The 24550-nt window shown below is 42.9% G+C and overlaps 1 protein-coding gene across 3 annotated transcripts in view; it reads right to left on the reverse strand.

Annotated features, from left to right (window-relative positions):
• The window catches only part of fcho2 (FCH and mu domain containing endocytic adaptor 2), a 126386-nt gene that overhangs the window by 36445 nt on the left and 65391 nt on the right, over positions 1-24550 (reverse strand). For all 3 annotated transcript variants that reach the window (XM_080743330.1, XM_080743329.1, XM_080743328.1), the window contains 7 exons: positions 22556-22652; positions 9362-9406; positions 8630-8702; positions 7673-7703; positions 7273-7329; positions 6617-6679; positions 5744-5923 (listed from right to left, as the gene is read on the reverse strand). In XM_080743330.1, the coding sequence (XP_080599456.1) occupies positions 5744-5923; positions 6617-6679; positions 7273-7329; positions 7673-7703; positions 8630-8702; positions 9362-9406; positions 22556-22652 (546 nt within the window). The remainder of the gene's footprint in view (positions 1-5743; positions 5924-6616; positions 6680-7272; positions 7330-7672; positions 7704-8629; positions 8703-9361; positions 9407-22555; positions 22653-24550) is intronic.

Genomic DNA, 24550 nt, shown 5'->3' on the forward strand with positions numbered 1-24550 from the left:
TTCCCCCTCGACAGAGGCCGTGACCTGCGACATAAATCTGCCATGTCACGCTGCCCCTAACATAAGATATGGACGTACGCCGTGGCGGACCACCGTTAGGAGCCCCTATGGAAAAACTTTCCCGCATCAATTTCAAGAAAGAATTTATTCACACGAGAAGGGGGTGGTTGTGGGGGGTTGTGGGACGAGGGGAGGTTTTTTTGGGGGTGGAGGGGAGTTGAAAGAGCAACAGAACGGAGGGTTTAAGGAACGTAGCTAAAGCGTTAAACCAGCATAGCCGTGTGAGGCCAGAGTTTAGTCCCACAGGCGCTAAGCGGCAAATGGGTCCAATTACGTCTCTCTTCTCCTGCCTCGCCGGCCTCCCGGCCCACACACACACACACACACACACACACACACACACACACACACACACACACACACACACACACACACACACACACACACACACACACACACACACACACACACACACACACACACACACACACACACACACACACACACACACACACACACACACACACACACACACACACACACTGCTGTTTCAATAAAACAGAGAGAAAAAGACTGCGGAGGGGAACCAAACAGGAGGAGAACTGAACTGAAGACAGAGGGATGAAGAAGAAGAAGGAGGGGGAAACAGAACTGGGGGAGAAAAGAAAAAGGAAAAGAAAATCTCCCGTCAATAATTCACACCAGATGATGCAATGTTCGTCATCACCTTGACTATATTTGCCTTTTCTTTCTTTCTTTCTTTCTTCAGAACATTTAGCATTGATGACTACTTTTTTGTTCATGGGCTATAGAAATATTTACAGTAGGTGACAAATCACAGACAAAAAGATCAGAACAATGATCAATATTAGTCTTATATATTTTAAGGGTGCAACGGTTTATAAAATGTACGGTTCGGTTCAATATTCTGGTGTCACGGTTCGATACTTTTCGATACAAAAAGATAAACAGAAATGCATTTATGATTTATAAATGTATTTGTATAACTACGTATTTTTTTGTTTTAACCCCTAGGGGATATGTTGCACCCCTAATATATATATATATATATATATATATATATATATATATATATATATATATATACTGTATATATATCTCCGCCCAACAAAATGTATTGTTGCGGAAAAACTAAATAATGACAATGTTTCTCTGCCAGATGCCTATTAATGCACATACATTAATCGTTGCTTGTATCTCTTTTTCTTCTTGTAAATTAACGCATCACACAAGAATGTTGCACATAAGTATTGAAAACAGTGGATCTACAAGCTCATAACGTGTCGCGATGCAACACGGTGTGAGCTTGTAAATATCTACTTTCAAAATACATTTTAATAATAAAAAGGTTTTGGACCACCCGACAGAACCAAAAGATTCCCGGCTGATAATTTCACTTTAAAACAAACAGTTGCATTCTGCCTGGAGGAAAACAAATAAGACATTTTTTTGTCAAGTTTAAGAGGAAACTAAAGACTCCATAAACTCCTCAAATAAAAGCAAAATGACTTATATGTCCAACGCGAGCGGCCTAGTGGCACTAATAAAAGACAAGGGATAGAGCGAAGCAAAACAAAACATAACAAAAAAACGAAGAAGATATGCAGAGAAAGAGAGAACGAGAGAGGGAGAGAGAGAGGAGGGGTAGAGAGAGACAGAAAGAGGTAGAGAGAGGGAGGGAGGAAGAGAGAGAGTGTGAGAGAGCATTAGCGGCGTGAGGTTTCGTGACGTTTTCCAATGTTTAGTAAGAGTGTGGCGGACGAGCGAGCGGGCGGGCACTCCGGGCAGGGCGGAAATCACTCAGCCCACTTTGCTACGTTGAGCATGCCCTCTCACTTGCTCCCAAGGGCGTCACAAGGAGGGGGGGAAAGTGGGACAGAGTTACTAGGGCCCAAGGTGGACGGACCTTAATTATTTTATATTTTAGTTATAGAAAAATAGCAGATATACAAGCTCACAGCGCGGCACCGAGTGCCGCGCTGCGAGCTTGTAAATCTGCTATTTTTTGAAAAATCTTGAAAATGTGTGCAAATCTTCGAATATACAGTATGTATTTTTTAAGCAAACATTTGTAACTCAAATCTTGCTTCTGGGGGGGGTCCCTGGAACTAAATATTTTGAGATGGGGGTCAAATACATATCATTTTGGGGGTCCTTCACATGAAAATTTTTGAGCACCACTGACATAGAAACATAGGTTTTTCAAAAAACCTTCAACGACCTTTTTTCACGATTTTCCAAAAATAGCAGATCTGCACGTTGTGAGCTTGTATATCTGCTATTTTTCAATAGCTAAAGCACAAAATAACGCAATGAATCCTTGTACCCAGCAGGGCCCAGGATTTGGTGCGACACCTCTGCTCTCTCACACACACACACACACATGCACACGCGCACACACACACACACACACACACACACACACACACACACACACACACACACACACACACACACACACACACACACACACACACACACACACACACACACACACACACACACACACACACACACACACACACACGCATGAATAAAATAAACAAATACAGACACACACACACACGGCGGATGTCTGCAAACACGTAGTGATGGTTTTGTTAAATTTTTATGGCGAGTAGCCGCGTCTACAGAGCACAGGTTGAGTGACTGAGGGCTGCCTGAACGAGGAAATAAGTAGTTGACTGGAGGAGGTTTGTTCACGGGGCATGAGGAAACACCTTATGACCCCAGCTAAAGCACGCTGTGTGTGTGTGTGTGTGTGTGTGTGTGTGTGTGTGTGTGTGTGTGTGTGTGTGTGTGTGTGTGTGTGTGTGTGTGTGTGTGTGTGTGTGTGTGTGTGTGTGTGTGTGTGTGTGTGTGTGTGTGTGTGTGTGTGTGTGTGTGTGTTAGGGCATTCACCAAATATTCGAATATTCAAATATCAAAGTCACTATTCGACGTTGTTCACCGAAATCGAATATTCGCTTATTTCTTTTTTTTATTATTGTTTTGTCTTTAAAAATATATACATAATTTCTTCATGGTTTATAAAGCTTGGCTAGATAGGAAGTCATAAGAACCCTGGTATTACATTTAATGTGACTCGGTTCCGCAGATAAATATTGTGAATATAGCAGATCTACTCACAACGCCTCGCGTTACTTAATATTTGACAGTTTGGCCAGTCCTGACGAATATTCGACTATTCGAATACTTAAATTCGCTATTTGGGAATGCCCTAGGTGTGTGTGTGTGTGTGTGTGTGTGTGTGTGTGTGTGTGTGTGTGTGTGTGTGTGTGTGTTACTGTGTGTACACAGTATGTGTGTAACATTTAGCTTAAAGGAGTAGTTCACCCCCAAAATGACTTTTTTTCTATTGATTACTCAGGCCATGGAGAGTAGAGTTCAATAATATTTTTTGGTTTTTGTCACATTCCTAAGACAAAATTTTGATTCGAGTAAATTTACCCCCATTGATTCCGGATGGTGACCCGTTTCAAAACGGGTCACCATCCGGAATCAATGGGGGTAAATTTATTGTTATCACATTTTTGTCTTAGGAATGTGACAAAAAACAAAAAATATTATTGAACTCTACTCTCCATGGCCTGAGTAATCAATAGAAAAAAAGTCATTTTGGGGGTGAACTACTCCTTTAACCTACTTTTTTCTAAACTTTTTGAATAACAACAATCATCACAAACCAACGTGGTTTTCAGCCTAGTAATAAATAAATACAAAAGAAAAAACACACAAAGCTTGACGTCAACACAAACTCTACAGAAAGAATAAGCAGTGTTTTTTTGCGCTCATCTATATTTCATTAATCGATATGCCTACATGTATCTCTCAAATCTCAGACTGTCCAATGTACATTAAATACAATCAATATTATTATCATTATTTACATCGGCATCTCCTTAACTAACTTTGTGTGTTATATTTGATGGAGTTTTTTTTGCTGCATGGAACTGGCTTTTCATGAATGAACAGTGTGGCTTTGAGTTTTGACATTCTGCTGCTGCCCCCTTGTGGTGGCAAGGCAGAACAAACACAACACAGAAGATGCAGAGCAACAGGTTCATGTGCACACACTGGTTCCAGCTGGAGTCAAGGTTGTTGTCAGTATTATATCGTCGTTGTCGGGTGAAAACCTTGTATGTCCAAAAGCGTTCGTTTTGCATTTATCATTTTAAAAATGATTTAAACAAGTGAAAACAGCCGATCTACAAGCACACAACGCCTCGCAGTCGCCTCGCACTGCGAGGCGTTGTGTGCTTGTAGATCTGCTGTTTTCACTACTTTTGTGCGACAGCCGTTGTCTGATGAAGCAGGGCTTTGCTTTGCGAAAGAAGGTACAAATTTGAAACTTGGAGATACGAGGTTTCCACCCGACAACAACGATATATCGGTCTGTGTCCTGCTCCCAAGAAATAACTGATCTACAAGCTAACACAAGCTACTGTACACTGACTTGCAGTCAACCGCCACAATAACTATTGCATTATAAGCATTTTACAAGGCATTTATAATTGATTGAATTCATTATACAACATTTAAAGGAGTAGTTCACCCCCAAAACGACTTTTTTCCCCCTATTGATTTCTCACGCCAGGGAGACTTGAGTTCAACCATATTTTTTTTGTATTTGTCGCATTCCTAAGACAAAAACTTGATCATAGTAAATGTACCCCCATTTTGGGGGTGAACTACTCCTTTGTTTCAATGTGTTATGTACACACACACACACACACACACACACACACACACACACACACAGTGACACAAAGCAAAGGTCGCCGGGATCGGGACCGAACCTGCGACACGCAGTCAGGCACCCGAGCCAATGCGGTATGCGCCTGGACCGCTAGGCCAGTGGGCACCGCTGTAGTGAACGAGTTAACAGCATCTTGCAGCTTCCAATGCCGTTTTGCACTTGCTTTGCACTAGGGCATTCACCAAATATTCGAATATTCGAATATCAAAGTCACTATTCAACGTTGTTCACCGAAGTTGAATATTCGCTTATTTTTTTATTTATTTTTATTGTTTTCTCTTTAAAAAAATATATAGTTTATAAAGCTTGGCTAGATAAGATAGGAAGTCATAAGAATGAGTTGTCAATGCCCCTGGTGGATGAATTTGTTAATGCTCTATACCAGGGGTTCTCAAACCTTTTTAGGCTGTGACCCCCAAAATAAACATATTTGAACTGGGGACCCCCACCCTGACAAGCACTTGGAATTGTAGGTATTACATTTAACTCATACAGTGCCATCCGGCCACAAGGGGTGCTAGAGTGCCAGAAATTTCTCCATAGACCTTCTTTATAGCTTTCGTCGACCCTCTCCCAACTGGCTTGTGTTTTCACTCCAGTCAATGCTATGGGTGTCGAGAGGAGGAAGCTAGCTGACACGTAGCCAAAATGCTAACCCATTTAGAAGCCCGATCTAAAGCTATTTCAGCCGCAAAAAACTTTCTCTTTGGGTCTGGGGACACAATCCGGAGAAAATCCTGTCTAAAGATGTGATTTATTATTGGAGTGGGCGGCGCGATGCGGCCGTTAGCGCGAATACGGCCCGTGGATGGCCGAGTCTAAGTCCCGGCCAAGGATGGATGTCTAGACCGGGGCTTTGTTGAGGCCTCCGATAAAATAATTCATTTTATTAAATATCCCGGACATGTTCGGGATAGGCACCCTGGAATACGTCGCGCCGCCTACAATGAACATAGGCCGTACCGTGGTGGAGAGCGGCGGAGACAGGATGATGTTTCCGATGGAGGCTTTGAGCTCGTCGATGGTGGCTCGGTTCTGGTGCGTGCCGTTGTTGGGCGCCACGGGCTTGATCTCCACGTGGAACTTGCGAGGCTCGTCCTCGTCCTCCGAGTCACTCGACGTGTAGAAGGAGTTCTCTTTGGCATGTGCACACGCGTTGGTTAAGGAGCCATGACACTTGATGCCTTCACTACAAGCAAACATGTAAATCTCATGCCGGAAACATTCTTGACAGGCCAAGTGCTAATCTGCGATTTGTGAAACAAAAAGTCCCACCCCACAAAAAAACGTTTTTCCCTAAAAAAATGTCACGATAGATTATAAAAGTTTAGCTATTGTTCCTGCTGTTCTAAATACAGCCAAGCAGTAAAAGAAATCCTAGATTGAGACCTTAAAGGAGTAGTTCACCCTCAAAATGACTTTTTTTTCTATCGATTACTCACCCCATGCATGGAAACTTGAATTCAATAATATGTTTTTGTTTTTGTCGCATTCCTAAGCCAATAATTGATTGATTCCGGATGGAGACCCAAATGCATTTGGGTCTTCACCCGGAATCAATGAGTTATTATTTAACTCAGGTCTCCATGGGGTGAGTAATAAAAAAAAAAGTCATTTTGAGGGTGAACTACTCCTTCAAATAAATATCCTGACCTAGACCATGGATATATGTATGGACGAGATATATATATATATATATATATATATATATATATATATATATATATATATATATATATATATATATTGATCTTAGAGAGGGATGCATCCGTAGATAAATGATTAATAAGGAGGTACATTTTTAAGTATGAATATCAATTGAAGAATGAAGAGGATATCATTATTTTCATTTGCTTCTGGTCTGATACAGAAGCCCTCTGCATCCACCTGGGGGACATTCTTGATGAGAGAGAGAGAGAAACAAAAAGAAAGAAAAGAGAGTCAACTTGGTCGTTAAGTTACTTTTTAACTCAAATATTATATTCCACACAGAGTTACAGTACTTAGAAGCAGAGTCAACACTGTTAACACTTTAGCTGCCATTTATGCCAAAACGTGTTTTAAGATTTTACTGCACTTGGCCGCCATATACGCCAAAATGCGTAAATCGGTCTTTTCATTGTTTAATATTAGACGGCCGTCTGATAAACCCTGCGGTAATGAAGGGACTCAATTTCCCATGATCCTTCGGGAGATGCAATACAGCCAGATACCCGGATGGCATCAAGCAGTCATCCGGGTATCTGGCTTTGCTTTCAGACCAATGGTAGAGAATTGTGGATTTATTTAGTGTCTAATATTAGATTTTTATTCTCAAAAACGGTTATTCGAATTTCGAATATTTGATTATTCTAACTACTAATTACAATTAATTGTAGCTATTTCACGAAGGGTTTTACTTGATTATTAGAACTAAAAAATGTTTTGAATGTAATGTGATTTGCGTGTGTGCCTATATGTGCATATGTTTGCGTGCGTGCGTGCGTGCTTACAGCATTCTGGAAGTCTATGGCTCCATAGAAGCCTGGTGGAGCTCCATTGGCAGTGTTCTGAAGCCACAACAAGAATGTGAATGAATAAAGCAAATACATAGATAAATATGTACATTAATGAATTCATAAATAATCATGAACTCTTTTGAACTGTTGACACGCTGTCTCAAAATTAGCAATTAGAAATGCTATGCTGATGCAGAGGAAAATGGGCCGTTTCTCACTTACAAATTCAGTTATTTATTTTACAGTAAAATAAATAGCAGAAGTCTTACTACTAAGTAATAATAACTGAATACAAAATAATAATATCATTCATATTAAGTATTAAGCCAATATCATATATAACGGTAAAATATGTAATATATAATAAAATCAGTTTTAAAAAAAGTATGCTTACACCAACAGCGGGGTCAACTTCAGTCGATTCTCTGGGGGAAAAATATGATATATATTTAATTAACTATAGAAAATAATGAGGTAAACTAAGACTATAACTTGACCAAAAACTACTCCTAAAGACCATGGGCCCTAGCTCTGTCCATGCCTTATACCCTTATCCCTAAACTTCTTTGCCTTTTTTTTTTTTTTTTTTTATGTTTGTTCGCCAAAAATAAGTTGCAAAAAAAGAAAAGAAAAAAGATTTATGGCAAAACATTGGTTTCTGGCAACTTGTTTCCAGCTAGCAACACAAGTGTACTTGGGAAAACACTAAGATTTTAATGATAATATCAGGGTTCCCACACATTTTTTAGCCATTTCAAAACTTTTCCCGAGCTTTTCCAAAGTATTTTACCCCCATTTCCAGGCCTATAGCAATCATATTATCTATAATATATATTATATTTACCCCACATATAGCAATCATACGGTGCAATAATGAAACCTGTGTGTTATCGATGCACCGAGACAGACTCGAGCGAAGCTGTCACGTGACAAAAATAACAGATCTATAAGCTCACAACGTATCACGTAGCCCTGCATTTTACCTTACCTACTTTCACATAATGTTGAACAAAAACTATGCATTGTCGTTGAACGTTGTGTTTTTCTAAAAGTAATGCACTACTCGATCATGCTACTATGTCACGCTAAAGCATCAAAAGTAACATATCTACAAGCTTGAAGCGTGGCGGGAAGCGATGTGCTTCAAGCTTGTAGATCCGCCACTTTTGCTATTGTAGCTATTTTCAAAAACACTGTATTAATTCCAGGAATTTCAATACCATGGGAGCCCTGTAACGTGATAAAGAAGCTAGAAACAATGTATTCTATTTAAAACTTAGTTAAAACTTAGTTGAACTTAAAGTTAGTTCCATTGATCCAAACTTTAACACAATCGAATGTTTTCACTCACGTGGAGTCTGTGTCCTTGGTGTCTTTTCTTCTGCCCGGGATGGCAAACGGTTTCCTCTTCCTGGGTTTGGCACCTTTAAACATACAGCACAAGGTATGTTAGTTACTGTCGGTAGGAAACCTTGTGTCAGTGTGAATTTTGACAGTAAATTCTGTCTTAGTCTTTTGAATAACCATTTAGCTTTAGTCCGATTTTAGTTGTCTAAAAATTGTTTAGTCTTAGTCAACTAAATAAACACTGCCTTTTGTCTCAATGTTTCTTAACTATGTTTTTTTTATGAAAAGAAGCTATAGATATTTGGAGATATTTGGAGTAGCAGCCATTTGTGCGGCCTTCTTTTATTCTCAGAACTGTCTTATTTGAATTTTTAACCACAAATAAAATGATAGTTTCAAACGTGTACGTTCTTTCGCAAAGCAAAGCTCTGCTTCATCGTACAAGGCCGTCGCACAAAAGTAGTGAAAACAGCAGATCTGCAAGCACACAACGCCTCGCGGCGCGAGGGTTTGTGTGCTTGTAGATCGGCTGTTTTCACTAGTTCAAATCATTTTTTAAAAGAAAAATGTCTTATTTGAATAAGTATCATTTTTAACCACAAATAAAATGAAAATGAATGATCAGATCAATAATAATATTGTCTCACGCCTGATAACATGTCTATAGTGTAAATGGATTATGTTTATGTGTTGTTCTTTCTTTCTTGCTTTCTTTCTTCTTTTTAACAAAACGTACCTTCAGTGGCGATAGATGTGTTGCACTCCTCAAACTCAATGGGTCCTAAAAGAGACACACAAAAAAATAATCCTTTATGGTTTGTTTGACCTGGAAAGGACCTACATGGCCTACTGCTGAGAATGCTGCACACACACACACACACACACACACACACACACACACACACACACACACACACACACACACACACACACACACACACACACACACACACACACACACACACACACACACACACACACACACACACAGCGCACGCAGTCAGGCGTGCTCTATAGAAAGCATATCATCGTTGTCGGGTGAAAACCTTGTATGTCCAAAACCCTTCGTTTTGCATTTATCATTTAAAAAATGATTCAAACTAGTGAAAACAGACGATCTACAAGCACACAACGCCTCGCACCGCGAGGCGTTGTGTGCTTGTAGATTTGCTGTTTTCACTACTTTTGTGCGACGGCCTTGTATGATGAAGCAGGGCTTTGCTTCGCAAAAGAACTGACAAATTTGAAACTTGGAGATACAAGGTTTCCGCCCGACAACGACGATATACAAACATGGCTGGGATTGGATCCCGCGGGGCAGACAGGGTCAATTGTAGAGTCAACTGGTGAGCGCTCACCGTCACCAAACTGATGTGACACCAAGAGAGGGGGAAAAACAGTGGGTCCGGGGACCCCCAGGGGGTCCTTGAAGGGGTTCCAGGGCGTCATGAAAATGACTTGAAACATTTTCAATAACAAATCTTGTATTGGGGGTCCGTGGCACTAAACATGTGGGGTCTGAACTGCAGACAAAATAGGCTACACGTTAATTTATGGGTTCTTTTGACATGAAAAAGACTGAGAACCAATGACCACTGATCCAGAAACTGTACATGATCTATCAGGCTCATAAGGCAATGAAAACTCAAATAATTGCGATTAACGATTTAATGGTGTATTTGTCGTTAACAATTACATTTCTGTTTGGCTTTTAAGCTTTGAAGTTGCACATGGCAGATATGACACACAACCTAAATATACAAAGAAATTACTGACATATTTGACAACTTTTTACACTTAAAAAACTACATTGATATTTGAAATAGCCTATCTACAAGCTCGCGGCACGTTGTGAGCTTGTAGATCGGCTATTTCCACTGTTTTTGAAAATGTTAAATGAAATTTTTTTCAACATGGAAACGATTATGGCGATTACGCAAAAATAATTACCATTACCTCAAATAATTGCGATTAAACGATTATGTAATTATTGTGACAGCCCTAGATGAGACATAACCATAGTCAGTAAACCCTACTACAATAAGAAATAAACTCATTAAACTACACACGCGCACGCACGCACGCACGCACGCACACGCACACACACGCACACGCACGCACACACACACACACACACACACACACAGCTCTAACCCGACAAGACGTGATGGACCCAGTGAGCAGGTCCTCTTTCAGTCAAACTGGAGTGATGATGACAGTTATTGCAATTAACGGTTTCACCACTTAAACCCTATATACTTCACTGGCCGGGGGACCCCCAGGGTCCCCCCCATGCACAAGGAAAATGGACGCTAGGGTTCAAGTGGTTAAACTCAAAACGAAAACAAAACAAAAAAAAAGGTCGCAAGTCAAGTGCCATGAAGACAAGACTGGCTTAGAGAAAATTAGATGTACTGGTATATCGTCGTTGTCGGGCGGGAACCTCGTATCTCCAAGTTTCAAACGTGTACGTTCTTTCGCAAAGCAAAGCCCTGCTTCGTCGTACAAGGCCGTTGCACAAAAGTAGTGAAAACAGCAGATCTGCAAGCACACAACGCCTCGCGGCGCGAGGCGTTGTGTGCTTGTAGATCGGCTGTTTTCACTAGTTCGAATCATTTTTAAAATGAAAAAATGCAAAACGAACGGTTTCGGAGTTCGGACATACAAGGTTTCCACCCGACGGTATGAACAGGACCGGTACAGAAACAACAACAGCAGCAGCAGCAGCTCACACTTAATTTGCTGCTCATCAATAATGCACATTTAGCTGGGAGCCATTGCACTCGGAGTGTCACGCTCACAGTGCGTCGCCACAAGCATTTATGGAGGCTTTAGCCCATTAAAGGAGTAGTTCAACCCCAAAATGACTTTTTTACTTTTTTCTAATCGATTACTCACACGATGGAGACTTGAGTTCAATAATATATTTTTTTAGTTTTTGTCGCATTCCTAAGCCAATAATTTGAGGAGACTCTGTTTTGGCCCATTGATTCCAGATGGAGACCCAAATGCCTTTCTTTTTTTTTTTTTTTTTTTTACAACATCTTGTACTTGGATCCGTAGCTCGGGGTTCTGTGACCAAATATATATGTATATATATTATTTTATTTTGGGGGCCCATTAACGTGACAAAGATCGAGATTGCATGCCACACATACTGCCGTTTCATTTCCGATTCTGACATTGCAAAGCCACCGACGGGGCCAATTGTGCAGTTGTGTGACCTCGCTCAAAGCCCACACCGACATCGGAAGAAGAGATCTGCCCCAAGACGCGAACCCCGCCACCCCCCCACCCCTTTAGAGCGTCCGCCTTTGTGTTTGTCTTCTTAAAAGCTAATGCACGATCGCCAGGACACGCAGACTGTGTTCAGGGGTGTCACAAGGGGGGGAAGTGGGACTGAGTTACTAGGGCCCAAGGTGGAGGGGCCTGGAATTATTTTATACTTTAGCTATTGGAAAAATAGCAGATATACAAGCTCACAGTGCGGCACCGAGTGCCGCGCTGCGAGCTTGTAGATCTGCTATTTTTGAAAAGCCGTGAAAATGTGTGCAAATCTTTGAATATAATGTATTTATTAAGCAAACATTTGCAACTCAAATTTTACTTCTGGGGGATCCCTGGAACTAAATGTTTTGGGATGGGGGTCCGTGGCCAAATACATATAATCTTGGGGGTCCTTCGCATGAAAAGGTTTGAGGACCACTGAGATATACAGCTGTGAGCTTGTATATCTGCTATTATTCAATAGTTAAAGCACTAAATAACTGTGCGGGGGCCCGCAGTGAATCCTTGCACCCGGGGCCCAGAATTTGGAGGGACTCCCCTGACTGTGTTTACAGGCAGACGAGAGAGAGACATAGAGAGAGAGGTATAGAGAGAGAGAGAGGGGGGGGGGGGGGGGGGAGAGATGGGGGAGGTAGGGGCCCGTGGCAATATTTCCGATGCACCAACATGCCTTGACCTGAAAAAACAAAGCTAATGATATTTTACTCCCAATGTACACAGTGGCCGTCCAGGGGTGTCGCACCAAATTCTGGGCCCTGGGTACGAGGATTCACTGTGGGCCCCCCAAAGGGGGTTTAACCCATTTAGACAGGGAACGCATTAGTTTGTGCTTTAACTGCTGAAAAATAGCAGATATACAAGCTCACAGCGCGGCACCGAGTGCCGCGCTGCGAGCTTGTAGATCTGCTATTTTAGAAAAATCTTGAAATTTTGAATATTTCAAGTTTTTTGAAAAACCTATGTTTCCCCATCTCAAAATATTTAGTTTCAGGGAACACCAGAAGCAAAATAAATAAATAATATATATATATATATATATATATATATATATATATATTCAAAGATTTGCTCACATTTTCAAAAATAGCAAATCTACAAGCTCTACAAGCTCGAACTTGTATATCTGCTATTTTTCAATAGCTAAAGTATAAAATAATTAAGGTCCCTCCACCTTGGGCCCTAGTAACTCAGTCCCACTCCCCCCCCCCTCCCCCCCCTTGTGACGCCCCTGGTAGCCACGGTCAAAAGCAAAGGCAGCGGTCTCTGTCCCCGGAGGATTGCCTACTCACGAGCAAGAATCGGCGCATTGTTTCCGCCATCGTACGCCATGCAGCCGGGGCTCTGAAGCGCAGGCAAGCGGCGAGTCACGAGAGAGAGGCACGCATCACGCCAAGTGAAGTGGATGTAAGAACCCACACCGGCGGTGAGCGAGCTACTCTACTGAGCTACTCTACTGTGCAATATCGGCGGGCTCTTCTCCACCAGTGAGTACACACACTGACTGACACGCATGCCGCTTGTGTGTGTGTGTGTGTGTGTGTGTGTGTGTGTGTGTGTGTGTGTGTGTGTGTGTGTGTGTGTGTGTGAGAGCGTTTTTGCTCCAATCAAAACAAAAGGCAAAAGGCTCATTCAAGAACTTTCTCCCACGAGAGCGAGGCTGGTGTGTGTGAAAGAGAGAGAGAGACACACACACACACACACACACACACACACACACACACACACACACACACACACACACACACACACACACACACACACACACACACACACACACACACACACACACAGCAGGTACTTAATGAAGCACACCAGGTACGTTTAGAGAAGAATAAACAAACATTATCAATCAAATAGAGTCTGACCTCAGCTAGGGATGGGACCATATGAAAATGTCACGTCACGATTATTGTGACCAAAGAAATCGTGGTTTGCGATATTATTGCGATAATAAAAATCTGTTATCCTGGGGCGGAACATTTGCCAAAAAATAGCAGATGCGACGCGTTGTGAGGTTGTAGATCTGCAATTGTTTGGCAAAGACATTTGATAGAGAGTGAAAAAAAGACTGTATCAAGTACGTATATTATAAGTACCTTTTACCAATTATAAAGGGTTTAAGTGGTACCGGATATGCAGCTCGGCAAATAAAAGGTGAATTGATCCCAGTGCATGACGGAGGATGATTTCACGATAAATTAAATCCCACGATATTTTTTATATCACGATAAACGATAATATTGCGTATCGTCCCATCTCTAACCTCAGCTTTCATTTGTCGCATCAGCTGATGATGTTACTAACCAAAACCTTTCCTAAAAGGGGGGGGAGGGGCAAAGTTACTGGAAAACTATACAACCCATGTGAAGATTTCTGCGAGATCTGACGATTCCCGAGACACAAGTTACTTTGCTCGGGCTCTGAGATGTCTTAAAGGAGCTATAGTCAACTTTTTTCTTGAGAAACGGACGCTAAAATTAAAATTTCAAAAATATTTAATAAAAAAAGATTAAGCTTCATATGTTTCTATTAAAAAATGACCACAAAAAGCGTAAAATAATGATAAAATAATCATTTTGGCCATTGTCAGGCTGACTTTATTTACATCCCTCTTCTATTCTTTTATATGGATTGATAAGGGACTGACAATGGCCAAAATGATTATTTTATCATTATTTTATGCTTTCTGTGGTCATTTTTGAATAGAAACACATATGAAGCTTAATCTTTTTTATGAAATATTTTCAAAACATTATTTTTATTTTAGCGTCCGTTTTTCAAGAAAAAGTTGACTATAGCTCCTTTAAAGGACCTACACCATGAATTTTCACTTTTTCTATTTTAAAACCTTTTTTTGGGGTCCCACTGGCACCTTCTATCCTCACAAAGTCCTATTTCTGACCGTTGTGTCTTTCTCTGGTTTTGGGCAGACAGAGATGAAAAGCTTTCCACGGGTTCTCAGAACAGTGCTGTTCTGAGAGTTGACGAGAGTGACGTCACTCTCGGATTCCCGTTTTTTTTTCAGAGTCAAAAAAAAAAAAAAAAATCAAAAAAAAAATTTTTTCAAAAAATTTTTTTTTCAAAACTTTTTTTTTTCAAAAAAATGCAATGCAGAGTCAAAAAAAAATTTTCCAACTTTTTTTTTTCAAAAAACTTTTTTTTTTTTCAAAAACTTTTTTTTTTTCAAAAAACTTTTTTTTTTTCAAAAAACTTTTTTTTTCAAAAACTTTTTTTTTTTCAAAAAACTTTTTTTTTTTTCAAAAAACTTTTTCTTTTTCAAAAAACTTGTTTTTTTTCTGGAAAAACCCCACTAGATGCGCCCCTGAGCAAACAGAGGCCGTTTTGGTATTGCAGCTGGAGAGCCTCATTATTGCGACCGTAAGGTCGCAGTTTAGTATGAAAACCTCCACCGGCCGTCCGTCGGTCACACGTGCGGTCGACCGCACGTCACACGTGCGGTCGACGTGTGATGAGGTCACGATGAGTCATCTATGCCCAAATATAGATTTCTAGGTCAGATGGCCCATAGAGTTTGTGATGTCAAACCTAGCAACCCAATATAAACAAACCTGATGTCAGACCTGAAGTATCCTTTTATACCCATATATGGAGATACAGAGATCTCCATATATGGGCATATTAGAAAGCCCATATATGGGCATATACGGATGACATCAGGGATATCCATATATGGGCATAAAAGGGACAAGGGCTTACAGTTAAGAGATCTCCATATATGGGCATATCAGAAAGCCCATATATGTTCATATACTGATGACATCAGGAATATCCATATATGGGCATAAAAGGGACAAGGACTTACAGTTAAGAGATCTCCATATATGGGCATAAAGGGACAAGGACTGTTACAGTAGATATAGAGATGTCCATATATGGGCATAAATGAACAAGGACTGACAAACACTGAGATCTCCATATAACCTATGGGAATATAAGGGACGAGGACTGTCAGCTTGTAGACCTATTTTCTAAATATTGTTGTACATTAAAAACTTGAAATGGGTCGTTCTGCATAGTACTTGGGATTTGTTGATGTAAATGTTCACATAGAGTGTAATAATTGGTAAAACAAACTTTTGGCCTATTTGTGGAGATAAGCGACCAACGGTCGCTTATCTCCCGATTAGGGAGTCTTACTGGTAGTAGAGCTAGAACAAATAAAAAGAATGGTCAGAGTGTTTTTTGAGGGTTAAAACCTGTCTAATGCCTCATTCACACTACAGATATATAGTTGAACGTTTTGCTTGGTAATTCAATGTAATCTCAATGGAAACCAGCTTTAAAGCTTTCAAAGCTTTGTTCTTTTGTGTGTGCTGCATCTTTAAAGCTGGTTTCCATTGAGATTACATTGAATTACCAAGCAAAACATTCAACTATATATCTGTAGTGTGAATGAGGCATAAGACTCAATTTTGAGCATATATTTATACAAAAAATATAGTTTTAAAAGCATGGTGTAGGCCCTTTAACGAGAGCTGCTGCCGACGCTGAAATGAACCCCAGACGGAGGAGCGAGCCCACCGCGCGCCTTAAGGTAATATCCCCCACAAAAACGTCGTATCTAAGCGGAAATGTCCAAAGCTAACCACCTACAGCAATGAGTCTAAACACCACCACCGGACACGCCAATCTTACCTAAAAACGTGGGGCCGACATTACGGGGGGAGGACTGTTTGGAATACGTCTCGTAAACAGACCGGGACGACTCTGTTTACACGGGAAGGGATGGCTTTTCTTTTCTTTTCCTAAACTCCTCTGTGAGGAGGGAAGCATGCGGTCACGCATGAGTGGAGGATTGGTTTTTTAACGCGTTTAGGCCTAGAATTATTGAATGCTTTTAACTATTGAAAAATAGCAGATATACAAGCTTGCAGCGCGGCACTCTTGTATATCTGCTATTTTTGGAAAAAATCATGAAAATGTGTGTAAATCATTTTTTAAAGTGAACATTTGTAACTCAAATATTTGCTTCTAGGGAGGGGGTCCCTGATACAAAACATTTTGAGACGGGGCTTGGCGTCCAAATACGTATAATTCTAGGGGTCCTTGACATGAAAGAGTGTGAGATCCACTGAAGTAGAAACATGCGTTTTTTAAAAAAAAAAACTCAGAAGGATTTAGAAGACACTTATAGAATCGGGTCAAAATTCAAATAAATGGCAAAATAGCAGATCTACAAGCTCGCAGCGCGGCACCGAGTGCCGCGCTGTGAGCTTGTATAGCTGCAGTTTTTTAATAGTTAAAGCATAAAAATAATGGTTAAAGTGATAATGCGTTCCCGGGATGAAAAGGTTAAATTGCATATGCTTCACATGGCCGCTGCGAGGGGAGGGGAGGGGGGGACAGGGGGGGGAGACAGGGGTGGAAGGGTTTGCGTGTCTGGCCCTGAGCCAGTTGACAGCTCAGCTGGATATCAGTGAACACTGCCCATCGCTGCCCCCCCCCACAGACCCCCCCGCCTCGCAGCGTGTCACTTTGGAATTGTTTCCGCATAGAAAGTTTATTCAACCTTCTCTCTCTCTCACCCCCCTCTCTTTCGCTCTCTCTCCCCCTCTTTCTCTCTCTCTCCCCCCTCTATTGCTCTCTCTCTCCCTCTCTTTCTAACTCTCTCCCTCCTTTCTTTCTCTCTCCCCTCTCTACTCACTTACCGTCTCTCTCTCTCTCATCTCCCTAACACTCTCTCTCTCTTTCTTTCCCCCCACCTCTATCTACCATCTCTCTCTCTGTTTCTCTCCCCCCTCTCTCTCTCTCTGTGTCTCCCCTCCCTCTCTCTCTCTCCCCCATCTCTCTTTCCCCCTCTGTCTGTCTCCCCTCTCTCTCTCTCTCTCTCCCCCCTCCCTCTCTCTCTCTGTCCCCCCTCTCTCTCTCACTGTCTCTCTCCCCCCCTCTCTCTCTCTCCCCCCCCCCATCTCTCTCCCCTCCCTCTCCATCTCCCCCTCTCTCTCTCTGTCTCTCTCCCCTCTCTGTCTTTCCCAATCTCTCCCCCTCTCCCCCCATCTCTCTCTCCCCTCCCTCTCTCTCTCTCCCCCATCTCTATCTCCCCCTCTGTCTGTCTCCCCTCTCTCTCTCTCCCCCCTCCCTCTCTCTCTCTGTCCCCCCTCTCTCTCTCACTGTCTCTCTCCCCCCCTCTCTCTCTCTCTCCCCCCCCTCTCTCCCCTCCCTCTCTCTCTCTCCCCCATCTCTATCTCCCCCTCTGTCTGTCTCCCCTCTCTCTCTCTCCCCCCTCCCTCTCTCTCTCTGTCCCCCCTCTCTCTCTCACTGTCTCTCTCCCCCCCTCTCTCTCTCTCCCCCCCCCTCTCTCTCCCCTCCCTCTCTCTCTCTCCCCCATCTCTCTCTTCCCCCATCTCTCTCTCCCCTCCCTCTCTCTCTCTCCCCCATCTCTATCTCCCCCTCTGTCTGTCTCCCCTCTCTCTCTCTCCCCCCTCCCTCTCTCTCTCTGTCCCCCCTCTCTCTCTCACTGTCTCTCTCCCCCCCTCTCTCTCTCTCCCCCCCCCCTCTCTCTCCCCTACCTCTCTCTCTCTCCCCCATCTCTCTCTTCCCCCATCTCTCTCTCCCCTCCCTCTCTCTCTCTCCCCCATCTCTATCTCCCCCTCTGTCTGTCTCCCCTCTCTCTCTCCCCTCCCTCTCTCTCTCTCCCCCATCTCTCTCTTCCCCCATCTCTCTCTCCCCTCCCTCTCTCTCTTCCCCCATCTCTCTCTCCCCTCCCTCTCTCTCTCTCCCCCATCTCTCTCTTCCCCCATCTCTCTCTCTCCCCCATCTCTCTCTCCCCCATCTCTCTCTTCCCCCATCTCTCTCTCCCCTCCCTCTCTCTCTCCCCTCCCTCTCTCTCTCTCCCCCATCTCTCTCTTCCCCCATCTCTCTCTCCCCTCCCTCTCTCTCTTCCCCCATCTCTCTCTCCCCTCCCTCTCTCTCTCTCCCCCATCTCTCTCTTCCCCCATCTCTCTCTCCCCTCCCTCTCTCTCTTCCCCCATCTCTCTCTCCCCTCCCTCTCTCTCTCTCCCCCATCTCTCTCTTCCCCCATCTCTCTCTCCCCTCCTCTCTCTCTCCCCTCCCTCTCTCTCTCTCCCCCATCTCTCTCTTCCCCCATCTCTCTCTCTCCCCCATCTCTCTCTCCCCCATCTCTCTCTTCATCTCTCTCTCCCCTCCCTCTCTCTCTTCCCCCATCTCTCTCTCCCCTCCCTCTCTCTCTCTCCCCCATCTCTCTCTTCCCCCATCTCTCTCTCTCCCCCATCTCTCTCTCCCCATCTCTCTCTCCCCATCTCTCTCTCCCCTCCCTCTCTCTCTCTCCCCATCTCTATCTCCTCTCCCCCTCACTCTCTCTGTCTCTCTCCCCTCTCTGTATTTCCCAATCTCTCCCCCCCATATCTCTCTCTCTCTCTCTCTCTGTCTATCTCCCCTCTCTCTGTCTTTCCCCACTCTCTTCCTCTCTCTCCCCCCCCCTCATCTCTCTCTCCCCCCTCCATTCTGCCGTGTCATCATCAGATGGCAGGGGGGTTGGGTCCTGACAGGGCTGAGAGGGCTGTGTGACCCCTAATGAACAGCTTGATACCAAGTGGACTCTAAGCCTTTTAAATGTGTTGTCCCAACAAGTGGAAGTCCACGGCCCGCCGGAACGGAGCAGGGTCAGCGCGCTGCGCGCACACAAACACACGGAACGGAGCAGGGTCAGCGCGCTGCGCGCACACAAACACACGAACGGAGCAGGGTCAGCGCGCTGCGCGCACACAAACACAGCGGAGGTGGAACATGAGGTAATGCCGCACAAGTGTCATCCAAACATAACCTGAGAGATGGTTTTACAACAGGGAAAGTAACTAAAGCCCCTTTTCCACTGACATGGCCCCAGCACCACACCACTCCACACCGCCCACTGTGCCAGGTTTTCCACTACAAGGACCTGGGTAGAGTGGTGTGAAAGAGGTACTAAACATGGTACTAAACTTGGATCTGGTCACAGACCTGCACTGCATGATGTAACTTTCCTTAAACGCAGCACTTCCGCCAAATTCGAGCACTTCCGTTAAGACAAAGCACAGCGCAGATCGTGCCCAGCGTGGAGACAGAGTGAGTGAGAATGAAAGAGGGAAAGAGAGTGGGTGAGTGAGGCAGGGGTGGAGGAGGAACTAGTCTTAAACGAGTAGTTCACCCCCGAGAAAAAAAAAATATATAATATATATATATATATATATGTTATAACAACATGTCCCCACAATACGGATGCTGGAGGTTAAGGATATCCCGATCGGATCGGGAGATCGGAAATCGGGGAGATCGGGCCGATTTCAAAAGATCGGAATCGTGAGAAAAAGATCGGGAAACACCTTATCTTTATATATTTAAAAATATATATAAGCTGATGAGCTTTATTGATCGGCGCAATCCGCTCCTATACGTGGCTGTGCTTGTGTCCGTAGCCTTTTTCCTCAGCGTTTTGCCATAGTAAAATGTGTGTGCGTAGCATCATGTTTGTCTAGTGATGTCATATGTCGTATGTCTGTAGCCTTTTTCCTCAGTGTTGTGCCATAGCAAAACGTGTGTGTGTGTGTAGCATAGCCTGTACATCCTAGATTCAAATCCTAGTCATCATCGTGTGTCTGTAGCCTTTTTCCTCAGCGTTTTGCCACAGCAAAACGTGTGTGTAGCATAGCCTGTACATCCTAGACTCAAATCCTATGAAAGCACGACCACCGCTCACTTCACATTGGGTGTGATTTTTTAAAATTTGTTTTGATACAATGCTGCACTAAGTGAAAAAAGAAGCTTGGATAGAATGGAAAAAAACCTTAAGGGACAACATAAAAGCATTTTTTTCTTTTCTTTTTTCCTGCCGAAAGATCGGATCGGGAAGGATCGGGAGCAAAAATATGTGATCGGGATCGGGAGCAAAAAAAACGTGATCGGGACATCCCTACTGGAGATCTACAAGCTCACCGTGCGTCGCGGTGTGCAGTGAGCTTGTATAGCGGCATGCAACATCAGTGTGCAACTGCAACTGAGTAAAAAAAAGCAGGCCTCTCACATGTCACTCACATGCTGCCTGGCTGGAATGGAACGGAATGCCAATCCTGCCTGCCTACCTTTACAACATATTACTGGGATTGACTTTGATGGATCCCCCCCCCCCCCCCCCCCCACCCCTCCTTTTCTCTCTAATTGCCCCTCTCTATTTACCCTGCCTCAGACACATTTTAAAGGTAGTTCATCCCTCTTTTTCTATTGATTACTCACGCCATGGAGACTTGAGTTCAATAATATTTTTGTTTTTTTTTTCGTCGCATTCCTAAGACAACATTTTTATTATAATTAATATACCTCCATTGATTCCGGATGGGGACCCGAATGCATTTGGGCCCCCATCCGGAATCAATGGGGCTAAATTTACTATAATCACATTTTTGTCTTAGGAATTCGACTGATATAAAAAAATACTAGACCAGGTCAACCTGGTTGTGCCAGACCCCCTGTCTGTCATCATCATTTATGACATCATGCCTTTTGTAGGCATGTCATCATCATGTCATCATCATATATACCCTTTATATAGAAAACCCGGACAGACCGACATTTGCTTATGTAGGCCTACCCATTTCATGGGTCTGGCAATTATTGAACTCAAGTCTCCGTAGGGTGAGTAATCAATAGAAAAAGTCATTTTGGGGGTGAACTACTCCTTTAAAGCAGTGGTTTTCAACATTTTTTCTTTCATTTCAGGGACCCACAGTTTGATATGCATTTTAGGCCACAGATGATTTTTTTTTTTAAAGTGTGAGGTGAGCGCTGCTTAATTTCATTAAGCGTCCCCTGAAGCTTGGCCAATCAGCAAAGCGTGGGACATACATACGTACATGCATACACACACAGATGTAGGAGCATACATACGTACATACATACATACGTACATGCATACACACACAGATGTAGGAGCAGTGTAGGACATACATACGTACATGCATACACACACAGATGTAGGAGCATACATACGTACATACATACGTACGTACGTACATACATACGTACATGCATACACACACAGATGTAGGAGCAGTGAGCTTTTTTGTTAAAACTAAAAAGATAGACGGACAGACAGACAGACAGATAGATAGAGAACGAATGTACAAATGGAACCAAATGGATCCGCAACCCTTAGAGCAGTGGTTCTCAAACCATTTCGTGTCAAGGACCCCCAAATTGACACTTACTAGCCTGCGGACCCCCATTTGAAAAGATATCCCAGGGACCTCCATAAGAGAAGATTTTTACGGCTAAGCAGTGATTCTGAACCATTTTAATTTCAAGGACCCTCTACCCAGTTTGACATGCATTAAGGCTATACGGACCCCCATTTAATGGCATTCCTATCTCTGGGACCCCAATTTATATTGTAAAATCAATGTCTATTTAACTCCGGGAGTGTACAAATTGGTTCCATTTGTACACTCTCTGAGTTACATACCCAATAAGGGTCTATTGGTTCCTTACTATCCATCATTTAGCTAGGTACCTGCTGGAACTCCCTCAAGGGCCCCTGGGGGTCCCCAGACCCCACTTTCAGAACTAATGCCTCAGAGATCCAACAATATGAATACTGTACTGTATGTAGGATGCTGATCAGACGGCTCACCTGGCCTCTCCTTCCCGGTTCCTTTGCTCTCGGCCAGCTTCTGGATCAAGCTCTCCACCGACGTGTTCTCCATGTTCCTCACAAACTCAGTGTGGACCTGTGACATCCCACACAAGAAAAACAACATTTGATCAACTTCAGAGTAACTTGAAATGAGAGAGTGGTGCCACTGAGGGGTCAGAAAATTAACTGGTCACGTGACCCATGCATGTTTCAGCTCTAAAGTGACAAGCGGGCGATTTAAATAACATTGGTTTCAATAGCAGCGTCGCGAATATCGGCATTTTTAGGTAAATACACAACATGAGAACTGTTTTAAAGTATTTTACAGTGACAACTAAAGTCTCTGTAATATGTAGTTTATACTATTGCCAAAAAAACATGTAAAATAACATGGTTTAAGATTATTAAAGTCGGGGTGTTGCCTTGTCGCCGACGCTAATCACTGCATCGTCATAATGTTGTTAAGGGGATTCCAGACGGTACGCGGTCACCGCCTGCTAGTAATTCATTTTCAATGAGAGGCGGGCGGCTATTTCGTCCGCACAGCGAAGTTTAGAGGCGGCGAGGCGAGCGGGCGCAGTCCCGTGAAAATCCCCGCGAGCGTGCTCGTTTGTGCATGCGTACGCGGGCGGTGAGAGATGGATTGTGTTCATCTTTGTGAAATACCGCGCAGCGTTTACTCAAAGAGCGAGTGTGTTTGTGTATCACCGCGGCGCGGTCCTCGCAGATCCAAGCGGGAGCCCCGGCGGCAACCGCTGTCCGTCTGTAGAGCGCCTTAACATGCACAATAGCACCTCCAAGTGGCAGGTTAAAGTAAGGCAATGAAAGGCATGTACTCTGTTTGTGAGACATCAATATAATTATATCGTTTGCAAATCAGAAAATAAGATATCAGGAAATAACCTGATATGTTTTCTTTCTTTTGTCTGAATCGATTATTTTTATAAAGGTCAAGGTCGTTAGAAAATTATGTTTTGAGCTGCTGCTCTCATTCATTTAGTAGACTTCCAGTTCTGAGATTTGTCACTATAGAAGCTCCTCCCGAGGCGCCATTGGACTTGCCCCATGAAGTGAACGTAGGTGGCACAACTCTCCATTCTAAGGCTCTGATCAACTTTAGCCATTCCATTGGGTGTACAGGTGTTTCAGTGTGCTTAGGGGATGTTGTTAACCAAATAAAAAGTTAGGGTAAGTGATTTTCTTTGGTTAAAATAGGTGTTACATAGCTATTTATTCTGATTCATTTGTTGCAATAGTGTTTGAGTTCTCTATCCTGATTGGATACAATTGGTATCCTGTCTTGAAAATTATTTTTCTGTTTTAATAAAGAAATGGGGAGAGATGGAGACTCATGTTACTGAACAGTCAGGATACAGGAAGGGATGACCCAAAGAAATGAGCATAAAAAAATTATAAAAAATAAAGCTGATCTCGTCATTAGGGATGTAGCTCGAAATGAGGGCCCGCTACAAACTCGATACCACATATTATATATAATATAAATATGATAACAAGTATTGAGTAACGGTTATTAATAATCTTTGGGCTTATCAAGCTTGTTATCGAGCATAGTGGGCCATGGCGTTTAAACAATCAAAACAAGAGGCGATCAAGAAATGGTTACAGTACTATTCATAATATAAAGCCATTAAACACTTATTGCACAGCAATGAATGGTTGTTTTAATGATATGTAATGTTAATAAGTGTTACTTTTGTCAATTGTCATCTTCATAGATGGTGGTCAGCCACAAACTCACAGTCACAACTGTCCAATTAAAAAAAAGATAGTTCTGTTCAGAATTTCTTGTCTCAAGTCTTTAAAAAAAAAGAAAAAAACACTGAATAGTGGGCTCGATAAAAGCTCATTATCAATAAAAATGAACGAGCTCCCTCCCTACTCGTGATAGGCTGACACAACTTATACCTGAAAATGTATATCGTCTGTCGGGCAGAAACCTCATATCTCCAACTTTCAAGTTTGTACGTTTTT

This window comes from Nannobrachium achirus (genome assembly GCF_963921795.1).
Source record: "Nannobrachium achirus genome assembly, chromosome: 15".
In the NCBI taxonomy this organism is placed as follows: Eukaryota; Metazoa; Chordata; class Actinopteri; order Myctophiformes; family Myctophidae; genus Nannobrachium; species Nannobrachium achirus.